Source organism: Kogia breviceps, chromosome 10, assembly GCF_026419965.1.
Source record: "Kogia breviceps isolate mKogBre1 chromosome 10, mKogBre1 haplotype 1, whole genome shotgun sequence".
Taxonomy (NCBI): domain Eukaryota; kingdom Metazoa; phylum Chordata; class Mammalia; order Artiodactyla; family Physeteridae; genus Kogia; species Kogia breviceps.
This window is the reverse complement of record NC_081319.1, coordinates 75433565-75456718: the sequence shown is the minus strand read 5'-3', so window position 1 is coordinate 75456718 and position 23154 is coordinate 75433565. Positions and strand designations below refer to the sequence as shown.

Here is a 23154-nt window from a genome sequence, read left to right as displayed (position 1 = left end):
GCTGAGGCCTGCGCGCCTGGAGCCCGTGCTCTGCAACGGGAGAGGCCACCGCAGTGAGATGCCCGTGCACCGCAACGAAGAGCAACCCCCGCTCATCGCAACCGGAGAGAGCCTGTGTGCAGCAACAAAAAACCCAACGCAACCAAAAATAAATAAACAAAAATAAAACTAAAAAGAAATAAAAATAAAAAATAATAATAGTAATCCAGCTGGGACACAGATATGCCCCAAATCATGAAGATGGTATGTGAATGAGGTTGGGGAAATGTCCCAGTTCTATCCAAATACCCTCCCAGCTTTGACCTCCAGGATTTCCCAAGAGGCAGCCACCCAGAGAAGAAGCAGAAATGTCAACTCCCTTTTTTTCCAGGTTGCCCCAGGCATTGAGCTCCACCTTCCCTCCATGTCTGTGCTCAGGCCCCAGCTGACTTCCCAGTCTGAAGTGGTTCACGTGATGGACAGGACGGTGTGAGCGAAACACATCCTCTCCTCCCCACCCAGGGGGGCTCTCTGCAAGCTGGGATTTACCCCCCTTTCCGTTTGTTTGCTCCCTTCCACCCCTGGATTTTTTTTTACTCCCTGAACTCCCCCACACCCCGCTGAAGCAAAGACTCAAAGTTCAGAAGGAAACAGCATCTTTGAAAAAAATGGTCATAACTGCTCCAGCCTCTGTCTCTCCCCAGGTTCTTGGGCAGGTGTTCCTAAAGTTGGGGTGTGCAAAGAATGGGGATAGAGCCCACCTATAACAGACTGTTCCACTTCCCAACTGGCTGTCAGGTGTCACTGCAGCAAGAGGGATTTAGGCTAGATCAGGGATGGTCAGGACACTTGCCATAACAATGAGTCACAATCCTGTGGGGAACCATGTGGCACCATGTGCCACCGAGGGGCCAGCAGGGGAAGAATGAGGGTGTTGTGCAGTCACTTCTGAATAAATATGGATTTCCTCTGGATAAAGGAGCACTGTCTATAGTATCATATTTTATTATAATGATGCTTGGCCTGTGAGTTCTTTGAGGATGAGAACTGTCCTCTTCTTTGCACGTCTAACATCTAGCATTAATACAAAGTAGGTGTTCAATAAATGCTTGTTGAAGGGAGGAACGAATCAACACAGACCACACAAGTATACTCTGGGATGCTGGGGGCAGGATGGGTGTGTGATATAGCACCCAGATGGAGGCCGCAGCCACCAGATCTGTGTGATCCCATTAGAGTCCCGGGAAAGCCCACCTCTGCATCAGAGCTTCTCTGTCCAGAAGAGCATGGAACTGGAGAAGCTCAGTGGAAGAGCTGGTAAAAGCTGGGGGAGGGGCCAGAAGGGGCTGGGGAGGAGCCTGAGGGATGTTGAAGGCTTCCCCCAGCAGGGAGTGGTCACCACCAGCTGAGTCGCACAGAGGGTTCAGGAACCTGTCCTTGCCTGTCCCCTGCTCTGAATCCCCACCCCTGCCCCTCTGCTGCCACCCTGTGCCCCGAGCAGGTGAGCTGAGCCTTTGAGTTCAGAAGACTCCATCTAGTATTAAAACAATGAGACACCAGGCACCACCACACATCCCTCCCCAATACAGAAACAGCAGGGCAGTGGGCTCAGCCGGCTGCTTCCGCTGCCTCACTTTCCCTGCCACCAGCTCCCTCCTCATCCTGCTCTCCATTCTGGAGCCTACGCACAATGTGGGTAAGGTCCAGGCTTCGGGTTAGCGTGTCCAAGAGCATCTGGTCCTTCTGGACGCCCTCCATGAACTCCTCCAGGGAGAGTTCCCCTGGGGTAGAGAGAAAGGGCATCATGGGCAGGAGGTGTTCACATCTGCTCTCCGGGGCCCAGAGCTGCAGTCTTGTAAGGGGGACAGAACCAAGGCTGGAGGAAGTGGCTGTGCATGGAGCTGGCTAAGGAGCCAGAGACCAAAGTCTGGTGCAGGCATCCCCAAAAGCCAGCTCTGTGGCCGGGGCGGAGACAGGCAGAGGACGTGGCCAGAGCGGCCCTTTTGTGCCTCCCTCTCCCCTTCTGCCCTCTCCCCTGGGGACCCTGGGGACACCCCCAGTGACCCCTCCCCTGGGGACCCCAGCGCGGCCTCACCATCCCCATTGACGTCAATCTTGGAGAACACTGTATCGGTGAACTCCTCTGCGGTCATGGTCGAGTCGCTGCAGGGGTTAATGGTTCGGATGGCCTGGGAGGGAAGAAGAAGTGAGATGACCCGTCCTAATTAGTCTCAGAGGTAGGAGCAGGGCAGAGCGAGCACATCAGGCTCCCAACAGCGTGTGTGTGTGTGTGTGTGTGTGTGTGTGTGTGTGTGTGTGTGTGTGTGTGTGTGTGTGTGTGTGTGTGTGTAAGGTGAGTACAGATCAAGGTGCCTGAGGCCTCAGGCAGAGCTGGGACTGTGCTTCGACAGATCTTGGTACAGATGAGAAAACTGAAGCCCAGAGAGCAGAGGAAACCTGGCCCGGGTCACGCAGATGGTGAGGGCCGAGCCACCCAGGGGAAGTCAGTCCCAATCCTGTCCCCGTCCTAGCACGCTGTTCCGCCACCTTAAGACCCAGCCCCAGGCTCTCAGCTCTAGCTCCACCCCTGCCCGGCCCTCTGCACCTGGAGTTACCCGGATGATGGTGAGCAGCTCGTCGCGGTCGATGCATCCGTTGCCGTCTACGTCGTAGAGCTTGAAGTACCAGCGCAGCTTCTGTTCCACCTTCCCCTTGAGGACAAGACTCAGCGCCGCCACGTACTCCATGAAGTCGATGTAGCCGTCCTGGGTGAGGGGCACTGCCGCCTGAGCCCCCTCTGCCTGCGCCCCGCCCCGGCCCCGCCCTCGGAGCCCCCGGGGCCCCAGGATACGCTGAGCCCAGGCCCAGACCCGCGCCCCCGCCCCCCCGCCCCCTTGGCGCCCACCGGCCTACGCCCTCCTTGGACGCCCGTTATAGCTCACCCTACCTGCCCCAGGATGGTTTATCAAATTTGATAAACCAGTCCCCCCTAGAGTATGAATGGCTTATGCTATCCCTTCACAGGTATTTTGGTTCCAGCCGTCACTGGCTGCTTCCCTGTGATCCTTAAACTTCAGCCTTCCAGCTTGGGGGGTGGGGTGTAAGAGTATGTAGGTGGGAGGAGAGACAAGGACTCCCCAGGGATGGGGGCGTGGTTTGGATGAGCTCTAACTAACCGAGATAAGGGGTACCGGTAGATGGGGAGGCACCGAGCGCCTTTCTCATTCTTCCCTTTATTCTTTGAAACTTACCGAGCACCTACTACGTGCTGTGATAGGCTGAGGATTCAGAACTCCGTAAGATAGAACCCTGTCCTGATGGGAGCGCAATGTTGAGGATGCAGGTTTGAATCCTGGCCTCACCCTCTCAAATATGTGGGATCTGGGACAAAGGATTCAATATGTCTCTGGCCCTCGATTTCCTCATCTGTAATAATTATAACAGCTGCCACCTCCATGGGATTGTTGTGGGCTTAAATGAGTGCATGTGTGTGAGGCACTCAACACTGCCTGGCACATAGTAATCACTCAGTAAATGTTAGCTATTGTTATTACCACTATACTATTATTATTATTATTACTATTATTATTATCAAGAGATCATTGTGCCATCATGATGTATATTCAGTGACAGCACATCTGGACAGGACATTACGGACTCACAGGATAGAGGAGCACCCAGGCAAGGGCAGCAGGGAGGCTTCCTGGGGGAGGCCTTGCCCTCATTGAGTCTTGGAGGGGTTGGCCAAGGGGGAAGATGGTGCAAGACATTCCTGCGGGATATTTCCCCAGGACCCTCCAAATGTTCAGTAGCTGACCCTCTGCCTGGCCCTGCCAGCCCTACCAATAGGGTCTGAGAAGCAGGGAGCACAGGCCTGCTTCTGCCCACGTCCCCCAAGCCAAGTGAAGCTGGGAGAGGGAAGCCTTGTTATGCAGAGAGGCTGAGTACTGTAAGGAAAGGAGCTCTGGACTCAGAGCTCGTGACTTGGAGTCCAGTCCCTGTTCCTCCACTTACAGCCATGACTCTGGGGCCAGGAAGTTACTGAGAGGCAGATTTGGGGTCAGTATCAAGAACTCTTTAACAGGCAGGGTTGCCTGTGGTGGAATGAGCCTCGTGCAGTAATGACCTTCCTGTCACTGCAAGTGTGCAAGCAGAGGCTGGGGTAACGTTATTAGCGATGTGGCAGAGATTGGATATGAAGGCCTCTGAGATCTCCCGATTATGTGCTGGCCTTTGGCCTTAGGTGAGACCTTAACCACCTGAGCCCCGTGGTAGGCATCACACTCATAGTGAACATTTGCGTAGTGCTTCCCCGTGTTTAAGGGCTTTCCCATATGCCTTAGCTCAATCAGTCCTTGCCCAACCCTCCTTTCAGGATCATTGTCAGGATGCAGCCAGGCGCCCCTGCAGCCACGCTCAGAGAAGCAAGAAGACCGTTATCGAAGTTTCCTCTGGACAAGGGGACACAGGGTGAGGGTACTTTTGCTTTTCATTTTTTATCTTTCTGTATTGTTGGAAACTTTTACAATGAGCTGTAATTTTTTGGTAATTAAAATAGTTTTTAATTTTTTTTTTTTTTTTTTTTTTGCGGTATGCGGGCCTCTCACTGTTGTGGCCTCTCCCGTTGTGGAGCACAGGCTCCGGACGCGCAGGCCTAGCGGCCATGGCTCACGGGCTTAGTTGCTCCACGGCATGTGGGATCTTCCCGGACCAGGGCACGAACCCGTGTCTCCTGCATCGGCAGGCAGATTCTCAACCACTGCGCCACCAGGGAAGCCCAATAGTTTTTAATTTTGTAATTTTTTGTAATTTAAAAAAATGGCTAAAAAGGGGCAGTGGAAAGGTATGTGCACTGGTGCCAGAAAGACCTAAACCATGTCTTAGGAGAGGTGTGACCTTGGACGAGTCATGTAGCCTCGGTGAGTCTCATTTCCTCAGCTCTGAGATGGGAATGACAGTATGCGCTTTTCAGGATTGTGGTCTGGGTTAGATTCAGTAATAAGACTACAGCGATACTTTTTTTTCATGCTTCATATGATGTTTTACTCACTTTACGCATTTAATCTCGCAACCACCCCTGGGTATTCTTGTCCGCGTTTTCAGATAAAAAGCTAAAGTTGAGAGAGGTTAGGCCACACACTAGTGAATGACAAAGCCTGTCCTAGAAACTGAAGTCTCCTAAAAGCCACCCAGCGCTCAGATGCAGGTATGGAAGATTTACATTGATTTATGTGCACCTGTGTGATTGCCGGGTACAGCCAAGCCCAGGCAAAACTTTGAAGTAAACAAAGCATATGGCCGTTACCCAGGTCACACTCCCCACTCACAGCTATACCCCTAAACCCTGCGCACCCAGTGCAGTATGCTAGGATACAGCTCTCTTCTAATTCAGGGGCTGGCAAACTTTTTCTATAAAGGGCCAAATAGCACATATTTCAGTTTGGACAATCAGTAAAATAATGGGTGTGGTGTGTTGTAATAAAAATTCATTTACAAAAATAGACCCATGGGCTATTGTTTGCACTCTCCTGTTTAACTTCTCTCTGTATCAAAACTTCCCAGTCCTGTGTCCCATCTCGTAACTAACCTGCCCTACTGCTTTATGCTGGCGACAATGGTTGGAAGCGGTGTTGCCTGAAGTGTGATTTATCCCATTGGTGTGTACAAGGCACTTTAGATGTTACAAAGATGCTCTTCATTTTAACAATTAGCAGGTATGTATTTAAATTAGTGTATATTATATAAATATATAACTATTTCATAAAATTCATAATTTCTCATATAGTCATTCACTCAAATAAAAATATTGATTGAGCACCTACTGTGTTCCAGGCACTGTTCTAGGTGCAAAGGCTACAGCAATGAACAAGAAAGACAGAAATCCCTGCCTTCATGGAGCTCACATTCCAGCAGGAGAAACTGACAATAAACATAGCAACTAAATGTTATTCAGTATCATGTATTAGAAGATGAGACATGCTCTGGGGGAAAAGGGGAGGAGTAGGAAATGCTACGGTGGGGGCTAGTCCTAGTTAAATGGGGTTGAAACCAGGAGATCAGGGCAGGTGTCAGTGGGAAGGAGACATTTGAACAGAGTCTTGCAACAGGGGAAGGTGTGAGCCAAGCAGAATTCTGGAGGAAGAGAGTCCCAGGCAGCACCCAGACCCGAAGGTGGGGATGTGTGTGGAATTGAGGAGGTCAGGTTTGGGACAGTATAGGTGGTGCTTACATGTGACAAAAGATGGCATATGAATGACTCAGGTTAGGCAAATACAGCGTTGATGGGTTGCCCCTCCCTGGTATCATACATGTAATCTTAGGGGGTCCTTCTGAAGGTTTCCTTAACAGGCAAGAAGCTGAGCTGTTTCAGTGCATTTGGGTATAAGATGTTGAGGCTCAACCATGGACTCTATCCCCTCCTTTTCGGGAATGATTACTTCTTCTGGAGCATCTTGGGGGACCAGCCTGATGATGCCATCCCTCTGGGTCTCCTTACCTTGGGCTCCAGTACTCTGACCCTGCATCCCTTTCAGGAAAGCCCTTGGGCACCGTGGTGCTGCCCTTGAGGCTGGGGCTCAAAGCCCATAATCTGCTTTGGCCCCTTGATCCTAAACATTAGTGAGTTTTAAATAGCCTCTGAACCCCAGCTTTCCCTAGGAGCCCTGCCTACAATGATGTTGCGACCCTATGGGCCGTGAGTGGAGCAGGGAAAGCTCTGGGCGACCTCTCCCTGGTGTGCAGTGGACATATGGCAGCATCACATCCTCACCTTCAAGGGAACACCAGCCAGGGTGGGGACCAGCAGGGGTGGGGAGATGGGTGTGTAGATTTACGTTCTTCTACCACTACATCTTGACTGAATTGCTCCCGATAAATGGAAGATTTGCTGTGAAACACCAAGAAACACCTTAACTAATGCTCCCGACCTCCATGACAGATACAGGTGAATAAGCTGAGGCAGAGAGGGGAGGAAATGGGCTCCAGGCCACCCAGCTGATGAAAACTAGGGGCCCAAACTCACAGTGCCCCCTCTGTCTTATCAGGAAGTCCTTACCCAATGCACCCAGGTGATTCCTTGGGGAGACATATAATTTGACTGCTGCGCAGACCTTTAATCCCTCTTAGGATGGGTGAACTGAGGTCACCAGGTATTTGGGAGTTGGAGTAGCCTGGGTTCCCAGTGACCAGGCAACCCTGACTGTCCCCAGTTCTAGTGTCCACAGGCCATCATGGGATGGGTGACCCAAGTAACATGGGCCTGCCCATCCCAGACCAGCCGGGCTGAAGCTCATCACCCTGCTCTCTGCTCTCCACTCCTCCTCCTCCTGCATCCCGTGAGCATCTAATGGCCTGTGCAGAAGCACCACGTACAGTGCCAAGCACTTAGTAGGTGCTCAACGACTGTCTTGTAAGAGTTCGTACTTGTCCTGGAATAAACTGTGCATGTGGAAGAGGCAGAGGAAGCCAATTAGGTTTGGCCTCTGGGCGCACTGAGTGGGGACCTCTGTCTTCCCCTGGAGAGTGAGGGCAGGGACGATGGCTGATTCTTTTCTGAACCCCCAGTGCCTGATGCACAGTAGGTGCTCAATGAACGTTAGAAAACTGGAACCCCTGATGTCGACCCTCGACCTCCCAGATAAATGAAGTCACTCCTCCGGCCATTCTCACACCTTCTCCTCCCCTCCCCCATGCTGGCCGGGGGGCGTCCCTCTAGCACTCCCCACCCAGACCCCTGCTCACTTTGTTGAAGTCAAAGGTCTCAAACATCTGCTCCACGTACTGGCTGGCCCACGTGCTCAGGTTCTTGAGGCCGAAGAACTGGCGGAACTCGTAGAGGGTGAGCTGGCCGGAGGGGCACTCGGTCATGAACTTCTTGTACCACTGGTGGCACTCGGTGCTGCTTAGCTCCTCCACCGACTTACCGTCCATAATGTTCCCCATCGCTCAGGCCCACGGGAGGCTGATGCCCCAGATGGACTGGTTCTTTTCCCTGCTGCTCCTTGCACCTGAGCCTCCGGGCTTCCTAACACTGGGCCCTCCTCTCCTACAGGCCTGAGTCCCACAGATCTGAGCGAGGGAGGGCCTGGTGAATCAAAAAGTGCAGGGAAATGATAGGAGGAAACGAGCAGAAGAGAGAAGGTAATGGGGGCTGTGCAAGCCTACACCCAAATCCAGGGGCTGCCGGAGAACTCGTGTTAAGAGTCCCCACTAAATCCTTGCAGCCAATGGAGACCTACTCCCTGGGAAGGGGAATGAAAATAGAACACAGCTTAGAGGAGCAGAGCCCCAGGATTACAGCCCTGAGCTGGAGGTGAGAGGATTTTCTTACCCAGTATGCAATCTCCTTATCCCTTCTTACCAGGACAGAGTGGGTGGCCAGCCAGCAGCTGTTCTGATCCTGTCACTTCCTCTGCCTTCTCCTCCTGTTTTGAATGGGTTCTCAATGTTTTCTGGTTCCTGCCCTCAGACACGGCACTGAGGTACCTATGAGAAAGAGCTGGTTTTTCTTCCAGAGCTGGGCCAACTTTGGGCCCTTGATAGGGCTGCTGTGTATAGTTATCCAGGCTGTGCACTGCACTTGGCTGTCACAACCGAGGGGTTCAATCACACCACGCGTGGCTAACATATGAGAGTATCTGGGTGATGCAGAGTTTGTGGGCTTCCAAGATGAGTCCTAAGCAGCCAAAGGGAACCCCCTCCTACATAAAACTGCACAAATATCCATAGCCACACACACACACACACACACACACACACACACACACAGAGATCCTGTTCTGACTACACTCTCATATTCCTGGAGGTTGCATCTTTCCCATCCTGGGACACTTGAATTCAGCCCTCCATCTGACCCTAAACCTGATACCATCACCACCCAGGGGCATGGGGATAGGGGATATTGAGTGTGTGCCTATCGGCCTGGGTATGTGTGTGTGTGTGTGTGTGTGTGTGTGTGTGTGTGTGTGAGTGCAGGCACACAGTTGCATGGATGTGCTCCTACCTGCTGGTCCTAGAAAGCTCCCAGGCCAAGCCTAGGGGCCCATCTATGCAGCAATACCTTTCTCTGACGCCTAGTGGGATGCTCTCCGGCCATAGAATTTAAAGCTTGTTCTTTTCTGGAGCCAACATTTAAGTGCACTTAAGCTGTGCTACTGGGAAAGCTCAGAGCCAGCACTCGCTCTGTCCTGACCCTTCCCTGTTTCCCTCCCTCCTCTGCTGTGTGGACCACCCCATCTATATTTAAATAAAAAGCAAATTAGAACCCTCAGAGGCAATTTGGGGGTGGAGGCACCAGGAAGATGGTGGTTTTTATGCAATTTTGTGAGAAGAGTATCAGGCTCTTGATCTTAGGAGCATTTCCTGAGGACTGGACAGAAGGAGGGCCAGGGCCTGGAGAAGGTCAGCTCAGAGAGATGGCCCAGCTCTGTAGAGGAAGGGCAGTCACAGCCTTCCAGCCATCAGGGCTCTCAGTCCTCTGTATCCACGAGCTGTGACCACTGGCTGGGCAGGGGGGGGAGCCCGGAGTGATGGGGTCCGTGTGCCTAGATACTCCTCAGCCCCAGCAGCTCTTCCTCAAGTGGACACCCCCTTCCAACAGCTCAGGGCACAGAGGAACCACTGGAAGCAGAACCCTGGACACCTGGAGAGGGATCTCCCTCTTTGACCAAAAGGTGCTCCAAATGGAAGGAGACAAAGCTCCCTGAGAACTAGAGGAGGCTGGGAGGGCTGCTTCTCTGGCCCTGTCTTATGTGGCATCTGCCAGGTATAAATGGAGGTGCGGGTGGGGGCTGTGTGCTCTGGGCAGGGTCTGCCTTCTCAGGCCTGGTTTTCCCCCAGGAGCAGTTCTCTTCCTTTCCATCATAGAAACCACTAGGTGGCCTCCTTTCCAGTTTTACAACTCTTTTTGCCCATTATCCTGAGAAAGTTCATCTAAAGGGCCCAGAGCTAAGAATGCTCCTTAGAAGACCAGAGAGAGAAAGACTGAGACAAGAGTGACATTAATACTGTTGTCGCTGTCACTTGTTGTGTACATGACACCTATGATGAGAAGGAAACCACCAAAATGTTAACAGGCTCATCTCCGAGTCATGGGATCACCAGTGATTTCTGATTTTTTATTAAAGATTTCTTTTTTAAAATTTATTTATTTATTTAGGCTGCTCCACATCTTAGTTGCAGCACGCAGAATCTTCATTGCGGCATGTGGACTCTTAGTTGCGGCGGCACGCATATAGGATCTAGTTCCCCGGACAAGGGACTGAACCCGGACCCCTTGCATTGGGAGCGTGGGGTCTAACCCACTGGACCACCAGGGAAGTCTCACCAGTAATTTTTTAATCTTTGCTTTTAAAAAAAAAAAAATCTGTATTTTTAAGAATGGTTCATAATGAACGTATGCTGCTCACATAACCAGAGGATAGTTATTTTTGAAAAAAGAATCAAATGGGACTGTTTTACTTCTCTTCTACCTAAAGTGGTCAATTTATGGTGCATTGCAGGGGGAGGGGAGGGCTTGGGTCTGCCTACTTTGATCAAGTTTTCCAGAACATGTTTTTTTTTGAGGGGGGGGGCTTGGGGGCAGGAGGGCGCCTCCACTGAACTTGCTTGGGGCACAGGCTGGAATCTGTGTCCTTGAAGAGTCCTCTCAGGCCCAGGGTTTGAAACAAATAGATCAAGGAGGAGATGGCCGCTCATCTTGCCGTCTCTCCCTATTTACATCCTCCTCATTCTTTATGTGTGAGCACAAAAGGCAGCTCCTCTGTGGGACCTTCTGAATCTCTGCAGAATTCATCTTTCCTGCCTCAGCAGACTAACATCTTGCTTACGTGTTATGTTAGTTTTTTCTATGTCACATAACAAATTACCACAAAGTCAGCAGCTTCCAAATATGTACATTTATTACCTCATAGTTTCTGAGGACCAGGAGTCCAAGCCTGGCTCAATGGGGTCCTCTGTCCAGGATCTCACAAGGCTGGAATCAAGGTGTTGTCTGGGCTATGTTTTCATCTGAAGGCTTGACTGGGGAAGAATCCACTCCCACCTCATTCAGGTCATTGGTGGAATTCATTCCCTGTGGCTCTAGGACTGAGGGCCCTGGCTTCCTGCCAGATACTGTCTGGAGGGCACTCTCGGGTCCTAGAGGCTGCCTAAAGTTTCTAGAAGCTGCCCACATTTCCTTGTTACAGGGGCTCCTCAACACAGATGCTTATTTTGTCAAGCCAGCGAGGGCAATCTCCCTCTAATCTGCTAAAATGGAATTTTATATAATGGAACCTAATCAAGGGAGTGACACCCATCACCTTTGCCATATTCTGTGGAGTAGAAGCAAGTCACAGAGGGAGGGGATTGTACAAAGGCAGGAACAACAGGAGGTGGAAATCACTGGACGTCACCTTAGGGTCTATGACAGTCACACTTCTACGATAACATAGACACAACACTCATTTCTTTCTGGAATTATAAGCAGCTGTTTGTTGCCTGCCTGCCCTCAGGAATCCAGCTAGTTCCCCGGGTAGAGACTACTGTCTTACTCATTTCTCAAAACCTCCCAGCGCCTAGTACCACGGATTCCACATGGTCGTGTGCTGGTTATTCGGTTTGCCCCTCCCCACTCCTTCTCCACCTTTTTGGGTCTGCGCTGAGCCCCAGGAGGCTGAACCCCGTGGACTGGGTCACCTGGGTTCCCCAGCCCTCTGGCTTCAGTCTGGATTCATCCATTGAGAAGCACTGGAAGGAGACTGGAGGATGGAAAGAGACAGAAGCTGGGTATCTGTTTTCCTCCCTCCCTGCTGGGTCACAGTTTGTCTTCTTTGACCTTCAGCTACAGCTCCTGCCAGAACCCTCTCCAAGCTCCTGTGATAAACCCCCTCCCCCTCTACCCCTCAGGCTTAGGGGTAAGAAGGGCCTCCCTCTGTTGCCACCCTCTGGGCATACCACCAGTCCCTTAACTGTGCCCGCTTCTCTGTGAATAGTCCCCTCATTAAATTCTCCCCAGTTACCTTTTTTTTTTGCAGTACGCGGGCCTCTCACCGCTGTGGCCTCTCCCGTTGCGGAGCGCAGGCTCCGGACATGCAGGCTCCGCAGCCATAGCTCATGGGCCCAGCCGCTCCGCGGCATGTGGGATCTTCCCGGACCGGGGCACGAACCCGTGTCCCCTGCATTGGCAGGCGGACTCTCAACCACTGTGCCACGAGGGAAGCCCCCCAGTTACCTTTTTGAGATAACATTTGACTGACAGGGGCTTGAGCTCAATAAAACATTACTGAATGAATGAATGTACGCATGATTAAAGAAAGGATTAAAGAGAGCTAACGTAGGATGGAGCTATTAGGTGTAAGACACAATGCTAAGCTCGATGAATAAGCTCATGACAGCCCTGTGGGGTGGATGTTGTTATTTCCATGGGAGACAAGAGAAATTAGAGGCAGAAAAATCACATTCTGAGGTTCACGAACATTTTAAGTGGTGGTACCAAAGTTTTTCCACCTCATCATCTTGCTTTTAGCCTAAGTTTTTAAATCTCTGGGGGGGCTTCCCTGGTGGCGCAGTGGTTGAGAATCCGCCTGCCGATGCAGGAGACACGGGCTTGCGCCCTGGTCTGGGAAGATCCCACATGCCGCGGAGCAACCAAGCCCGTGTGCCATGGCCGCTGAGCCTGTGCGTCCGGAGCCTGTGCTCCGCAACGGGAGAGGCCACAACAGTGAGAGGCCCGCGTACCACACACAAAAATAATAATAATAATAATAATAATAATAATAATAATAATAATAATAATAAATAAATCTCTGGGGAAAGTCTGAATGGAGCTAGAGGACCCTGTAAGGCCCTCAGTCCAGCACCTTCCCCTGTGGCCCCTCTGCCTGAGCAATCCCATCAACAGGGAGCTCACTCCCATTGGTCGTGGGGCGCCATTCTGGACTCCAGCCCAGGATGAGAATGGAATCCCACAGCTTCCCAATCCCAGAGCTCGGTGGCTTTAGCAGTCCTGCTCTCCATCCTTCCCCCAAAGACATGGAGGATTGGGATCCACAGCGAGGCATCCAGGAAGAGGTGAATACACAAGAGGGGGACAGAGGGGTGGAGAGGACAGCTCATGCTGTGGCCCCGTGAGAGAGGTCTGTGGCCTCCCCTGGCTGCTCTGTCCGCAGGACTCCTTCCCGGGACAGATGCCATACCAGAGTCAGAGGATCCACCGGGCTGAATGATGTCAAGGAGAGGGAAGAGGTGGGGCGGGGGCACAGAGGTGGAAGCCGTGCCCAGAAGGGATGGGAGGGGTGGCAATCCCAGGCCTGACTGACCCCCTCCAAGGCTGCCCGTCTGCCCACTACCCACCTCCACAGAAACACAACAGAGCCCTGAGCACAGGTTCTTGGCCACCTGGGACTACCCCGCCCAGACCGACCTGGGACCCGGGCCGACTTCTCTGAAGGTTTCCGGGAAGCGTCCATGGAGGCTGCTCTACCAAGGTGAACCTCAAGGCGGCGACCTTCTCCAGGAGAGAGGAGGAGGCGTCAGCTGGGGGAGTGAAGATGCTGGCCCCGCCCCCGACCCCGCCCAGCGAGGCTGTCGGGTCTGGGAGCGCAGAGGTGATTCTTGTTCATGTTTGTAGCCCAAGGACCCAGCCCGTACTAGGTGTTCACCCAGTGTCTGCTGGATGATTGATAGGAGGTATAACTTTTGGTTGTATATAGACTGAAAACTTGAATGTTATCTCTGCCTCCTTTCAAAAGCGCCCTCAGGCCTCTGCGGGCTCCGCAAGGTGGGCGCAGAAGATGCCCTGGGGGCTGGGGTGCAGGACAGGTGGGGTGGAAATAGGAGGACGGGTGGGAAGCTTGTGTCAGGAGCGACTGGCTTCCCGGATGCCCTCCTCAAGGCAGCGGAACTGACATCTCCAGACGTCTATCTCCTGACCCTGGTGGAAGATTATTCTGGAGATTTGAACTGGAGAGGCCCTAGCCTCTAGGTCCAGCTCAGGAAGAGAGAAGAGCCACTCTGGAAACCAGGACGTTAAGGGAAAGTCTGCTTATGAAAAGTGAGGACCCCACCCCACCCCGCAAGCTCCTTCTCACACTGGTTCCTTGAATGACAACCAGGCAGGAGAGACTTGGTACAGATGCCGAATGGCCTGCTTCCAGCCTAGGATCACCAGGTATTCGAGGAAAGCTTCTACCTTGAAAGGCAGCCTACCTCAAACACACAGAAGAAACTGGATTATTCGCTGTTAAGTGATATTTAGGAGGCCCTCTCGTCCTTTCTCTCCACTTACCATCTTCTTTTTATTTTTATTTATTTATTTATTTATTTATTTATTTTGCGGCATGCGGGCCTCTCACTGTTGTGGCCTCTCCCGCTGCGGAGCACAGGCTCCGGACGCGCAGGCTCAGCGGCCATGACTCACGGGCCCAGCCGCTCCGCGGCATGTGGGATCTTCCCGGACCGGGGCACGAACCGGTGTCCCCTGCATCGGCAGGCGGACTCTCAATCACTGCGCCACCAGGGAAGCCCACCATCTTCTTTTTAGAGAAGGGTATCCAGGGAAGCCTGGCCAAGCACTGGCTGCTGGTCTGGGTCCTCAGCATCCTGTCCCTTCATCCCACACCAGCCCCAGCCTCTTGTGCTCTAGAAGGATGCTCTACTGAATACACCACTCTACCTAGAATAAGATGTGATTCCTAGAAATGAAACCAATCGGATTCACTCAGTGGTGAATTTAACCACTGGCTCTCTGGAAAAAAAGAAACCCCAGTTTATAGGTGTTTGCTGGTTTCCGTGGTGTAAGTACTTCCACCATGGCTGATTTCAAGCTACCAGCAGGAAGTCACTGGTTGAGGAGTTGGGAGATGTCCACAGTCAGCTGTCACAGGCCGGTCTGAGCTGGTGCCAGCAGGCCATTGGATCCAGGCCTGGGTGGCAGTGACCAGAACTCAGTCAGGCCATGAGTCAAGTGCCCTCTGCCTTCATCCCCCTTCTCCATGAACCATGGCCCATGAGCCTAACTAACCTCAGCGTCAGTTCTGCTGGACCAGAGGTGAGACTTGAGATGGGAAATCCATCCCTTGCCAACAAATTACAAGGCAGAAGAGGCAGTTTTATGTAAAACTAGGGCTGGAGAGGAGGTCCCCTGGAGACCAGGTTCGCTCCCTACAGGACTACCCCATTCTCCAGTGGCTGCTCCAACCCCAGGTCACAGTCAGTTGATGTATCTCTTTCTTGTTGTTGGATGGCTTGCCAAGCCTGGGCCACTGGGAGGGCGTGGCCAGTATGGACTTTGCTTTGGGACTCAGGCTCTGGAGGGGAGTTGGGGTTACTCTTGGGGTGAGGTGATGAGAATCAAGTCTTTCCAAGTCTTCAGGCACCTCTGGACATAATGTTGCTTACGACACCCCTGTGGCCTCAGTCTACCCACCCACGGCCACCCATTCAGATGCCAGGGAAAGGAAGGACAAACTTTAATTGCTGCTGAGAAGTGAGACTCCCTTAGCCATTGTTGACAGCGGGCGGGGCACAGCCATCCTAGCCCAGCCACTTTCTGCTCCTCCAGGAGGGAGCAGCCCTTCCCCTCTGGGACCTGGGATCATGGGGGTGAGGGTGCAGGGTCGGGGGCTTCTGACTGGCACAGGCCTTCGAGCACCATGAGACCATGTTGGCAGGAGGCATGTCTAAGCGCTTGCGGGTGTGGTCGGTGTCCCGGCGGTACAGGTAGCCGCAGGTAGGCTTCTGCAAGGTGTAGAAGGGGTTCAGGGTGTTGGAGTACTGGGAGGTGTAGAAACTGAGACTGAACTTGTCCGGGCTCTGCCCCCTGGGGTCCACCACCACTGGCACATAGGCTGCCTCCAGAGTCTGCTTATGGCTCTGCTTCCACGACCGGGACAGGGCACAGCGTGGAGCCTTCACCTTTTTGCCTGATGGTGTCTTCGGCCCATGGCTGAGTACTGAGGGTTTCTGTGAGTCCTGGGAGGAAGGAAAGAAGGGGAGAGCTGGCGCATCGGACACCGGGACTTGGACCGCGAGGGCCAGAGGCAGGAGAGAGGGGACAGGGGCACTGGTCAGAAGCCCACAGAGCCTCCCTGGGGCTCTGCTGGTCCTGCAGCCAGACACCTCCAGGCAGGGAAAGGCCTTCAAGGTCCACTGACCTGACCCTGCTTCTACAGACCTCAGTTTGCTTCTTCTTTTTTTTTTTTCTTTTTTTTTTTTTTGCGGTACGCGGGCCTCTCACTGTTGTGGCCTCTCCCGTTGCGGAGAGCAGGCTCCGGACGCACAGGCTCAGCGGCCATGGCTCACGGGCCAAGCCGCTCCGCGGCATGTGGGATCTTCCCGGACCGGGGCACGAACCCGTATCCCCTGCATCGGCAGGCGGATTCTCAACCACTGCACCACCAGGGAAGCCCAGTTTCCTTCTTAAAGACATAGGCCAGCTCAGAGGCTGGGAACCTGGGAGTTATTCCAGGGATTGAACCAACCACTAGGCCACCAGGGAACTCCTTTCCCATGCATCCAGTCTGTCCATCAATGTCCCCCACATCCTCCTCTCCCTGTCCTCTGCCACCGCTCCATCAGGCATCCATCCCCTCTCCCACAGGGTTACTCCAGCTTTCTACCAAACCTTCTGCTTCCTCATCTCTTGCCTTTTCATCCTGCGCTTCACATTCACACCGAATTAATCTTTCTATATTAATGGCCAGAATGTATGGCTTGTCCTCAAAGCATCTTTTGCTCTCTGCTGCCCAGAAAATAAAAGCCAAAGCCCCCAGCCTGGAAGGCAAGACCTGTAAGGATAGGGCTCCCTCAATCCTGTATTCTAGCCACACGGTCTGCCTGTGACTTCCTGGTCACACACTCTCACCCATCAGGGAAACTCTTTCCTGTTCAGCCCTGAGCCCCTTAAAAAACAGTGTTTTCTTACCCCTACCCTTAATATAGCAGCCTCTAAAATTCTATTCCTTCTCATACTCCAGACCAAGGCATTGAGTGAGCACTCAATAACTATTGGTTCAACAGAATTGGATTCCAATAAGGGGTTGCTGGCCTTCCAGCCAGCCAGCCCATTCTATTTTAGAACACCTCTCATTGTTACAGAGTGTGTCTCCTACCCAACAATGCCTGCTCTTCTTAACCACTCTTGGTTGATTGGGTATGGAAAAAAAAAAAAAAAAATTCTCCCTATCCTTCCAAGCCAGTAGCCCTCATGACACCTCCTCCAGGAAGCCTCAGATGTTGCAGTCTCTGCCCCCATCTCACCCTCCTCTGTGCCTTCAGGACCTCCTCTTGGGATGTGGTCCTTTGCTGGGCTGGAACTAGGGTGACACAAGGGTGTACTTTTTTTTTTTTTTTTTTGCTGTACGCGGGCCTCTCACTGTTGTGGCTGCTCCCATTGTGAAGCACAGGCTCCGATGAACAGGCTCAGCGGCCATGGTTCACGGGCCCAGCCGCTCCGCGGCATGCGGGATCCTCCCGGACCGGGGGATGAACCCGTGTCCCTTGCATCGGCAGGTAGACTCTCAACCACTGCGCCACCGGGGAAGCCCAAGGGTGTACATTTTAAGGAGGTACTCACACTCAGACTCGTGCAAGGGCATGGTGAGTGCTTCCTTACAATATTTTGCGCCCTAGGTGCTGTGCTTGCCTCATCTTAATCCCAAATTGTGGTCCTTCCGGGCTCTTGCTAATGTCCCAACAGCCCGTAAACTGCTCCCAGTGGTCAGGACCACATCCTATTCACCTGTGTCCCTGGGCCTTAACCCAGTGCTGGCACAGAGAAAAGCTGGAGAGAGGGAGGGGTGCACGAGCCATCAGCAGCCTTCCCAGACGTGTCCAGACTCAGCCTTGGGACGCAGGATTACAAGCAGAGGGGCAAGCACCGGAAATGAGGTATGACAGTGATAATCAACGATCGTTGTTTTTCACCACCATTTATGAGCACTGCGCCAAACTCTTTAAGTGGATTTTCTCTGTGAATCCTCACATTAACCCTTTAAGTAAGGTACATTATTAGCCCCATTTGTAACTGAGAAAACTGCAGTAAGGAGGTTATTCCCATGTTTAGGGTCACGTGGCTGGTAAGGAGCCAGGCTGCAGTGGGAACCCAGGCCTGGCTGAGCCCAGGGACCACACCCTGTACTCCGCAGCGTGTACTGCCGTATCCACCGCACTGTGGGGCAGGGCCTGCCGATTCATTTCTGTCCTCATTCTGTCACCTTGCTGAGCCCTTGCCAGGGGTGCTGGGCAGCAGGCAAGCAGTCAAGGCGGCCCCTCCCCAGCCCTCAGGTTCCCTGGTGAGAGAGGGCAGCCCAGTGCCTCAGTTTGGCAGGGACACTCTGGGGTTTTGAATGCTGGATTTCGGTTCTGGGTCTGTGGACCCTGCACAGACAGGATGACACACTGTGAGTGTAAGGTTTATTCTATGAATTATCTCTTAGTGCAGCTGAGGATGTGACATCAGTGGCTCCATCCTTTCATGCAAAACTATTCCTGAGCTCCTCTTGTAAACCAGCCTCTGGATGTGGAAGTAACAAAGACATTACACATATGAACACAAATATGAAGCCCTGGGGAGCAGGGTTCCTAGGTCTCGGCACCATTGACACTTTGGGCTGGGTAAATCTTTGCTGTGGGGCTGTCCTTCAATGAAGGATGTTTAGCATCAGCTCTGGCCTCTGCCCACTAGATGCCAGTAGCCCCCCCTTCCAACTGTGACAGCCAAGAATGTCTCTCGCATTGCCAGTGCCTTCTGAGGGCAATGAGAATCACTGCTATAGAGTCCATGACAATTTCTTTATCCTCAGTGTTGAGGCTGACGGCCTGGCCCTGCAGAATTTTCCTTACCTGGGCCACAGAAGTGGCTTGGGTTTTTTCCATGTTAAGCATGATTCTGGGGACTTCCCTGGTGGTGCAGAGGTTAAGAATCCACCTGCCAATGCAGGGGATACGGGTTCGAGCCCTGATCCAGGAAGATCCCACATGCTGCGGAGCAACTAAGCCCCAGCGCAACAACTACTGAGCCTGCACGCTTCAACTACTGAAGCCCGCGCGCCTAGAGCCCATGCTCTGAAACAAGAGAAGCCACCGCATTGAGAACCCCGTGCACCAGAACGAAGAGTAGCTCCTGCTTGCCACAACTAGAGAAAGCCCGCACGCAGCAACAAGGATCTGACACAGCCCCCCCCGCCCCAAGAAAAAGCATGATTCTGAGGTTCTGGTCCTCCTGACACCACGGGAAGGCTCATCCTGTGGCCATAGAGGTGAAGGAATTGCAGAGGCCCCACCCCCTACCAGCCCTTGCTCCCCAGCAGTCTTGGCCACCTGGACCCTGCACCTCAGGCTCAGGAGCTGGTGTGAGGGGTGACAGAGGCATGTGCTTTCAGAAGAGGGGTCAGGGGGAATCTTCCTACAGCGGGAAGGGCAACGCTCTTTGCTAACAGGGTTGAGAATCTATCAAGTGCTAACCACTCAGCTCTGCAAAAACCCTGAAGAGCCATTTTGAGATGTTACTCCCATCTTTCAAATGCAGAAACTGAGGCTCAGAGGAATCTAAACTGTGCCTAAGTTCACACGGTTAGTGAGTGGCGTGTAAGAACCTTGAAGAAGTCGCACGACTAGTGACCAGTTAGTGCAAGAACCAGGATTTGAATCTTCCCCTCCCTCTCCACCCCAGCCCAGGCCGTGGGTCTCCCATCAGTTATGCCCTAGCTGCTGCTGCTGCCCCTACACTTAGGGCCCTGGTTAGGGGGACCCAGGACCCCCAGGACATCGAGGGATGAGACCCACACAGAAACCGGGGCAGAGGGACAGCCCCAAGGAAAGGGAGAGGGAGGAGGAAGAGAGAAAGGAGGAGGAGGGGGGAGTGGAAGAGGAGGTGGATGGGGGGAAGAGGGGGGGAGGGGAGGGGGAGGGGAGGGGAGGGAGAGGGGAGGGGAGGGGAGGGGAGGGGGAGGGGGAGGGGAGGGGAGGGGGAGGGGGAGGAGCCCCAGGCAGTCCCAGCCTTGCCCTGCCCCTTCTGGGGGCCCAGCCAGGCTCCAGGCGACTAAGCTCAGAGGGCTGAGAACACCCCATCCGGCCAGCTCTGGAGGGAGGGTGGGGCCCGACTGCATATTTTCCAGGTTAACATCTGATTTCATTTAACCATCTCCTCCCCTCTCAGGAGCTATGCACAGCGTGTGTGTGTGTGTGTGTGTGTGTGTGTGTGTGTGTGTGTGTGTGTGTGTGTGTGACTTTAGAGAAGTGGTTCCCAACTGGGTGTATTCCCCCCTCCCAGGGGACATTTGGGAGACATTTTTGGTGGTCACTACTGGGGGGGTGCTACTGGTGTCTAGAGGCCAGGACGCTGCTAAACATCCCGCACTGCACAGGTCAGCACACAGCCACACATCCCCGCCCCCGCAAGGAATGATAGGCTCACAAGGTCAATAGTGAGTACCAAGGTTGAGAAAACTGGTTTAGAGGTTGAAGGAAGATCCCCAGCCCCTATCTGCTTCCTTCAGCCTTAAGCCTCCCATTCCTCCTGTGCTATGGGGGATGGGGGGGTGGGGCAATGAAACTTAAAAGGGCAAGGAGAGGGTCCCATCAGCCCCTTCCCTCCCTTTTGAATCTCACTACCCTGTTTCAGTTGGGTTTTGAGTTAGAGCCAAAAGAAGGAATCTGACCCCGCAACCCATGACTTCCACTAAGGCCTTTTAGATATACCATGTTTATGTTTTTCCCTTATACCAGGATGTAGAATGGGGAAGAGAGAGACTCAAGGGTGCCACTTTCTGAGTAGGGCAAGAAGACCTCATTGTGATATGTCTGTCCTCCCAAATACTTCAGGCCCCCTGCCCATCTGCTGGCCTAGCCCATGCCTGACACTCCACCATGAACACCTCGCTTTTTCACGGAAGGCCTGTGCCCTGTGAAAGTGCAAACAGCATTGGGTTAGGCAGCTGGTGAAGGTTCCCAGGGCACCTGGTACTGGAAATGTGCCTGGCCTTTTTTTTTTTTTTTTTTTTTTTTTTTTTGCGGTATGCGGGCCTCTCACCGCTGCGGCCTCTCCCGCTGCAGAGCACAGGCTCCGGACGCGCAGGCGCAGCGGCCATGGCTCACGGGCGCAGCCGCTCCGCGGCACGTGGGACCCTCCCGGACCAGGGCACGAACCCGCGTCTCCTGCATCGGCAGGCGGACTCTCAACCACTGCGCCACCAGGGAAGCCCTGTGCCTGGCCTTTGACATTTGAAGGCTGAGCTCAGGACCGGACTCTGCCCTTACAGGTCAGGCATCCTTGGGCAAGTCGCTGAACCTCTTTGAGCTTTACTTGCCTCATCTGCAAAATGGGGCTAATAAGGCTATCTACTGCACCAGCTTGTGGTGCTGGGGGTGATGAATCGCGGGAGCTGTAAAAGCAAATGATAATTATCATCAGCCTCGTCCAGCTCCTACACGGAGGTGTCGACACACTCCCCTGAACCTTTATGAGCACATATTTGCCTGCAGTGGGGACAAGGGGGACTTTGAAGGGAGTCAATGGGAAGGCCTAGCAGGGGCCTCAGCTCCCTCAGGAGGCCATGTAGCAGGACGGCCTGGAATTTAAATTCCAGCTCCACCACCCACTGGGTACCTGCTCTTCCGCAAATTTTTTTTTTTTTTTTTGGCCACACCACACAGCGTGCAGGATCTTAGTTCCCCAACCAGGGATCGAACCCGTGCCCACTGCAGTGGAAGCATGGAGTCTTAACCACTGGACCACCAGGGAATTCCCCCTGGTAATTTATAATACGCTGTGCCTGTTTTCCCGTCTATGAAGTGGGAATAACAAGAGAATCTATCTCATAGGGTTACCATGAGTTAATGAGATATTCGCGGCAAGGTACATAGACCTCTTCAGCACTCAGTAAACGTTTGCCAGCATTATTACTTGTCACAAGTTTGCCTAGGAGGTGGGGCCGTGCAAACTAACAGTCCAGGAAGCCTCTCGGGGAAGTGAAGGGGCAGGAACCAGAGGAATTGATGGTGGCCCACTTCCTGCCTGCCTCGCCCTCCTCCCGGGAGACAATGACAGCTCCACAGTTGGGGAACAAGAGTCAGGCAGTGTCACTGGCACCTAAGCCTTTTGTAAGAGGCCTTCAGCTCCCAGCCGCACAGGTGGGCCTGGCTGGGGCCTTCATGCTCCTTTCGGCCACTCAAACTTCTTGTGACCTTGGGCTGCCCTGATCCAACACTGTGATGTCATCCTACCTGGGACATCCTTGACCAGGGCCTTCCTTGGCGATGAGATGGAACTTCTGGTGGCCAGGGGCTCCAGAGGTTTTCAGGGACTCTTGGGAAGGTACTGGGATGCCAGGGTAGGGAGAATTATATGGGGCTGGGGGCATTGTGACACCTCTTTGACAACACAATTCCTTCTATCTTCCTAAGGAGATTCAGGGGCAGGGCTGAGGGCTGAAGTTTCAAGGTCTGGATGGGTCTTACAACCTTGATACTGACTCACTCTGCACTTCCTTCTTCCCACAATTCCCAGGACCTTTGAGCTGTGGGTAGTGGGGTGAGTGGAGAGAGGAGGAAAGCATCCTAGTTATTCAGGCGCCTCCAGCAGTCCTAATATTCCTCCAGGCACCCTCATGTTTCTCGTGATTTCACGAGAAATCACTGGCGGGGAATACATGTACCCAGCCAATTCTCCATTCCCTTTCTTCCTCTCTTTCTATCTGCCTTCTAAAGTACAGAGATGAAGGATGGGTGGATGGATGGATGGACACATGAACCCATGGATGACAAAGGAGCGGGAGCGTGGATGGATGTGGGCAGGTGGGTAGACGGTGGGTGGGCAGACCCTCCTGGTTTGAGCCCTGGTCACCTTCTTAGTCTCATCTCTTGCTATCTTTTCCCTCACTCTATGCAGTAGCTACTTTCTTAAACATGCCCTGGGACTTCCCTGGTGGTCCAGTGGGTAAGAGTCTGTGCTCCCAAGGCAGGGGGCCCAGGTTCCATCCCTAGTGGGGGAACTAGATCCCGCATGCATGCCGCAACTAAGAGTTCACATGCTGCAACCAGAAGATCCTGCATGGCAACTGAAGATCCCACGTGCCGCAATGAAGATCCCACGTGCCACAACTAAGACCTGGTGCAGCCTAAATAAATAGCTTTTTGAATGCCCTGCTCTTTCCTCTCTAAGCCTTTGTATTCAATATTTGCTGTCCCCTTTCCTGG

General features: G+C 53.0%; 2 protein-coding genes across 2 annotated transcripts; both read right to left on the bottom strand.

Annotated features, from left to right (window-relative positions):
• Positions 1 to 1587: 1587 nt before the first annotated feature.
• GUCA1A (guanylate cyclase activator 1A) lies at positions 1588 to 7920 on the bottom strand. The gene is made up of 4 exons (XM_059075702.2): positions 7720 to 7920; positions 2595 to 2744; positions 2075 to 2168; positions 1588 to 1760 (listed from the first exon to the last, which is right to left on the bottom strand). The coding sequence occupies exons 1-4, from the start codon at positions 7918 to 7920 to the stop codon at positions 1588 to 1590; spliced, it is 618 nt and encodes a 205-aa protein (XP_058931685.1).
• Positions 7921 to 14829: 6909 nt separating this feature from the next.
• Positions 14830 to 22514, bottom strand: CIMIP3 (ciliary microtubule inner protein 3). The gene is made up of 4 exons (XM_067043210.1): positions 22436 to 22514; positions 22069 to 22154; positions 15591 to 15930; positions 14830 to 14882 (listed from the first exon to the last, which is right to left on the bottom strand). Exons 1-4 carry the CDS (start codon positions 22512 to 22514, stop codon positions 14830 to 14832), a joined length of 558 nt encoding a protein of 185 aa, XP_066899311.1.
• Positions 22515 to 23154: the final 640 nt, after the last annotated feature.